Source organism: Phoenix dactylifera, chromosome 9 (genome assembly GCF_051530095.1).
Source record: "Phoenix dactylifera cultivar Ajwa chromosome 9, Ajwa_hap1_PhDact_Kaust_v1.1, whole genome shotgun sequence".
Lineage (NCBI taxonomy): Eukaryota > Viridiplantae > Streptophyta > Magnoliopsida > Arecales > Arecaceae > Phoenix > Phoenix dactylifera.
In genome coordinates this window covers 5,922,518-5,928,452 of record NC_143198.1, presented here as the reverse complement: position 1 = coordinate 5,928,452, position 5,935 = coordinate 5,922,518, and the positions used below count along the sequence as shown (strand labels likewise).

At 38.2% G+C, this 5,935-nt stretch overlaps 1 protein-coding gene across 1 annotated transcript; it reads left to right on the top strand.

The window, feature by feature from the left end:
- Positions 1 to 1,549, top strand: LOC103705417 (uncharacterized). Its single transcript, XM_089925263.1, has 2 exons — positions 1 to 492; positions 815 to 1,549. The coding sequence occupies exons 1-2, from the start codon at positions 295 to 297 to the stop codon at positions 1,313 to 1,315; spliced, it is 699 nt and encodes a 232-aa protein (XP_089781389.1). The 5' UTR covers positions 1 to 294; the 3' UTR covers positions 1,316 to 1,549.
- The last annotated feature ends 4,386 nt before the right edge of the window (positions 1,550 to 5,935 follow it).

The following is a 5,935-nucleotide window of genomic DNA, read 5'->3' as shown; positions in this document are numbered from 1 at the left end:
ATTCTTCTGAGCCAGTCTCCAAAAGGTCTTTCGTACTTTCTCCCAGCATTAATTTCTTCCTCCCTAGCATTAAATGCTTCCACACCCCAACGGATTCCATTTAATAACACTATTAACGAATACTTTTCAAGCCTGCGGCCACGTTATCTTGCTCCGGCTTTCCCCTTCCTTAAATTAATTGCTCTCTCTCTCTACCTCGACGCTCTTCTTCTCTTATTTACTCTCTCTTTTCTTCCTCTCCCAGTCTCCAACTTCTCCTTAATCTCTCGGGTCTCAAAGCTGTCACTGGGATCAATGTTAATGGCGACGGAGGTGAGATCTTTGGCGAGGATTCTTAGTGGGTACAAGGAGGAAGAAGGGGAGGGGAAGGGGGAGAGGGAGGGGAATCTCGTCACCCGCGATTTCGTTGGTTGTTGTGGCGGCGGTGCCGTCGGTGTCGGGATCGATTTCCAGGTCCCTCCTGCCGGTTCACAGAAACGCCTCGATTCACCTGTAATCCCCCTCTTTTCTCTTCGCCTCAATCGATTTTTCTTCGATTTCTTTGAAGATATTTGGTTTAATCTATCAGTTCTCGAGACTTACCTTTTAATGATGACTCGTTCGGTTTCCTGCCATCTCTTTCCTATTCATACTTATGTCCTTTTTTTTTATTTTTTTAATTACAATTATGAAATTTCATCGAAATATAAATCAATTTTCTGGTTTCTAGCATGCGAAAAATGCAAGAGCTGTTTTTTTTTTTTTTAATTGTTATGTTTTTATTGAATCGTTCTTTTTTGGGCTTAAACGAGTTTTCAAATCCGTGTGTCGACAGTCCGGTCGGATACACCTGACGAAGCCCGGGTCGGCTCCGGCGAACCGCGAGCTCCAGGACCTCAACCTCCCGCCAGCCACCGACGCCGACGAAGCCGGCGGCGTCTCCCCCCCGCCAGGGGACTCCGCCGCCCTGGACCTCAACCTCGTCGCTCCCGCCGTCTCGGAGTACCGCAGCGTGTGCACTCTCGAGAAGGTCAGGTCCGCCCTCGAGAGGGCGGAGCGCGAATCTAGAGGGAGGCCGCATCAGCGAAGAATGGGCGCTTCTCCTTCGTCCTCGTCGTCGTCGGCGGCGGCCACGACCTCATCGATCAAGCGGCGTGCGGGCGAGGAGGGAGTGGACGGCTCTGATTCGTCCTTCGGTGGGTCCTTGATGGCCGCGCGGTGCCCCAGATGCCTCTTCTACGTGCTGGTGGCCAATCAGGACCCGCGGTGCCCCGGGTGTCGCTCGCACGTGCCGGTCTCCGCCATATGCAGGAAGAAGCCTAGATTCCAGTTTTAGTTCATTCAGTGACCAACTTGAGATCCAAGAACTACATAGAATTGTCACTCAGGAATATAGAAAAAAACATGAAAATGAGTTAATAGCTTTTTTTTTTTCCTATTCGTGAATGAGAAAAGAAGCTAGCTCGCACGAGATAACTATTGTTGTTTTGTTATTTGATACTATTTTATTTGTATTTTATTTATATTGTTGACTATAAATAAACATAATCTTGTAAATTAAATTATCAAGGTTGCTTTTAAAATGTATTTTTGCGTTGGTAAAAAAGAATGATAGGAAAGAGGGATGCTTTCATCAGCTAAAGCGAAAAGCTAAGAAAGGATTTAAGTAATTGTAGAGTTTGAAAAAACTAAAGAAGCTATGAATATTCATATATATATATATATATATATATATATATATATATATATATATATATATATTTAGATGCTTTTTATTTATAAGCAGGTATTGGAGAAGGAAGAACAATAAATAGCTGTAAGTGGCAACATCGTAACTACAAAAATAATTGCCGTCGTTAATTTGTAATTCATGACCATTTCTTGAATCAAGTGCGAACATTTATGAGTGAATAGTCAAATTTATTAAAAAAAATTGATAAGGCATTAACACCATAGCAAGTTGAAAAGTCAGCCAGCCAAAGCAAAATTCAAGAATATTTTTGAGAATTTAGTAATTTTAAAAGCATAGCCATTATGGAAGGATAACAAATTTTGCAGTGCTTTAAAAAGATTAGATATCTAAATATATTAGCATCAAGCCATGACTGACTCTATATATCACATTAGCGGCTCTTTCTAGTTTCAACCAATATTTAGACTATTTGGTTACTGTCCTATATGTATGTCCTAAACAAAGGAGAATTTTGGATGTGGTCAGTAGACAGTGATAAACATTCTTGTTTTAAATGGTTTGCAAATCCTATTATACTCCTATCTTCTTGCAAAATGATATTTTCATCTTTGATCACTCTAAGGGAATAGTGCTCTCAACCTCTAATTTCTCAGTTATTCAGTTGATTGACTAACATTAAGATGGAGTATGGAATGTTTTAATCGAATATATCAGCCAATAACTTAGGATGTTGAATGTCCCCTTCAAATGGAGAAAAACGTTAGATGTCAAAAAAGTGACTGATATAGGGAATTCCAAATTAACAAGTGTGTGGTGCTTATTTTTTATAAATATTTACTAAATTTTATAATAAGATGAAGAATATGTTTATAAAATCTCTAATGATCTATTCATGTTATATAGTAAATATCTTTCAGACACTATATCACCACCTAAAACCCTACATTTATTTAACTATAAATTAAAGTAATGCAATGTACTATCTGACCTAATCAAAATTGAGTTTGCATGTGCAGCTAGATTAGAGTCGCATATTAGGCTTGGATAGTTTCGTAAAATAGGAGGGGAAATGTATAGGGGATTATTGATCTTGAGAAGAGGATGCATGTTTCAATGGATTATCATATCTGAGAATTTTGATGCATAAAATTGAAATCTATCTACTTTTTTCTAAAGTCCCATTGCCTAGATGTATATATTATAGCAACTATTTTTGCATTAAACATGTTATATTGAACACATAATATATTTTGAATAATCAAAAGGTACATGAGAGTAGGGGATACTTACATTAGAGAAAAAACTGATTTTTGTTTCTAAGATAAAGTGAATACTACATACGGTTAGGAAACGTTCTTACATTTCATCGAATTAAACTTGTGAAGTTTAACAACCAATCATAAATGAATTTGTATAAACCATATATATGTTTACTTGTTCTATTCAGTTTCGGATTATTGATTGAGATGACATTGGATGTTTGTACTAGACCGTCAAGATCAAACAAGAGCTAAAAAAATTTAGACTTTGCTATTATTAAAGAAGTGGAACCCGTAACTAACATAGAAAGGCTTAGAGTCTTGCCCCTATATAAGATTCAAGGCTTTTGCTGGTGCATCATATATGGTAAATATTTGGCTTATACTGGAGTAATAAAGTGTCTCCACTCTGATCACCGATATTATGACATTTAAATTTTAAGATAAATAGCCTGTTGCCTTATCCTTTTTTGGTTATTATATATACAAGAGGGATGTCACCACTAACATTCAAATCCTAAACCACTGTCAAGTGGAGAAGGGTGTTAACTAGTTGAACTAGCCATTTGAATTAACAAATGCATGTTTATGAAGGAAAAACTAACAAACATAAATTGGTTACACTTGGAAACCTCTTAATCAGCTTGTCGACATGCCTCTCCACTTTGGAGAGGTCCAAGATTCATCCTTGGTGGTGGCATCCATATTGCATTTCATAAAATGATAGTTGATTGCAATTTACAAGATAGTAGCTTCCCAAATATTTGTACTCTTCTTATGCATTATTACATGGGTAACAATATTTTTCTTGAGAAACAATCTGTAAAATAGCATATATGTATGTGAGTTTCTAAGTGCATTTTGATTTAACTTGCATTAGGTTTTAACAATGTAAATGGAAGAATTTTCAGAAAAAAAAAGAGAAGAAGATTAGGCAAGATTATAAGCAACCATGATCCAAATTTGATTTAGACTTAGTCCATACTTGAAAATCAGACCTATAGGTCTAGCATTAAATTTTAAGTTAGGACATGTCTTAATTAGTTAGTCATGGATCCCATATAAAATTCAATCCAACATAATCAGACTCTAACGTTGACTAAGAAAAATTAATTCAAGACTGTATATCTAGTATTAAAAACTTAGACCTTAGCAAAACCTATTGAATAATGGATTGGATTTGGAAATAATTTTAGGCCTAAAAGTAATTTGCACATAGTCTAGGTAAGCTGGACTCATACTAGAGTTAACCTACTTCTAACCTAGGGAGTTCTCAAAATTTGAGGGGCATTTTAGTGGAAGCATATCATTTTTCTTATATAGATAGGGATGTATAGCATTGTTTCCACCTCTACGAAAAGATATATAGGAGTGTTCTTATTATCTATTACTATTGTTGGAAATATATTCATCTCAACCGTATATCAAGAGTTCATGATTTAAGAAATTTTGAATTTTAAAGTTTGAATTTTGAATTTTGAATTTTGAATTCTATACATAGTGTAAATTTAAAATTTGTTCATAGAGATCAATTTCTTATTTCTTTCTATCTTTGTATTATCCTAGTTGTAATCTCTTCTATATTTTTAACAATACATATATATGATAATCGCCTCATCATATTGATGAATTTTGAATTCTATACACGATATAAATTTAGGATTGATCCTAGGGATCAATTTGTCATTTCTTTCTATCTTTGTATTATCATAGTTGTAATCTTTTTTACATTTTTAACAATGAATATATATGATAATCAATTCATCAAATTGAGATAAGAAATTTTTTTCACAATATTCTTCTTTCCTAAATCATATCAAAACCTTCAACTTTAACTATCTTAATAGCATCCTCCTCCTAATCTATCCCTACATATACCACTTTGCCTTCAATTATTGTTCATCTTAATCAGGATAGTTTTATTACCTAGAAGGCATGTATTCAACCCCTCTTAACAACTAACCAATTATAAGATCTTGTAGATAGCTCAACCTTGCCTCCACCTCCAATGATTGTCACGACTTTAGATGATGGAAGAAATAGAAACCAATCTCTAATCTGACCAATGAGTGATGGCTTCTCTATGGTGATGATGCTTCATGTTATCAAGTTGTCACATGCATAACATATTTGGCTTGCTCTCGAATGACTTTATGTCATCTAAAGCGAAGCACATTACAATACTTTTGTTGGGGGAAAAACCCCAAGTCATACATCCACGGAGGCGCTCGGCCGAAGTACGCCGACCGGAAAGCTGCTCGGCCAAGGAATGCCGACCAGGAAGGCGCTCGACTAGAGGGCGCCGACCAGAGTGCGCGCCAAGAGGTGCCCAACCAAAATAAGCTGCTCGGTTAGAAAGTGCCGACCAGAGACAGCGCCGAGGCGCTCTGCTAGAAGGTGCTCGCCTAAAGGGCGCCGACCAGGAGTACTCAAAGCAGCCCCGCCACAGGGTGCCCCATCGGGCGACCAGCTCGGCTCGGCAATGCCTTAACCAAATGTTCAACCTTCGCCTAAAGTCCAAGGGACTGACAACTCCTACGGCTTGCGACCTGCCACTATCTCCAAGCCATCAAGGCATAAGATCTCCGCAGGCGTTCGGCACGACCTGCCATTAATGCATGAGACTCTCTCAAGTCTCCGATGCACTCAGGCATTTAATATGCACTCAGGCATTTAATGAACACGGCCCAAGACGATCTCCGGATCACTGAACCATCAGAGCGCATGGCTCTACCTGACCGCCGGTTCATTCGGTAATAAATGCACTTACCATCCACAGACCCCAGGCCCGCTACGGCCGGCGGTTCAACCACTCCAACAGGTCCGATCGACCGTGACAACTCCCTGATTCCGGTCTGATCCGGTCCCGTTCTCCATTACGCCATTAATGGGCTAAATCGTGCCCAATTATTACAAAACAGGACAAACCTCCTGTCACCTCCCAGGTAACCAAAATCCTCCTATAAAAGGAAACCTGGGGGGAAGAGGGAGAGGAGAACAAAAA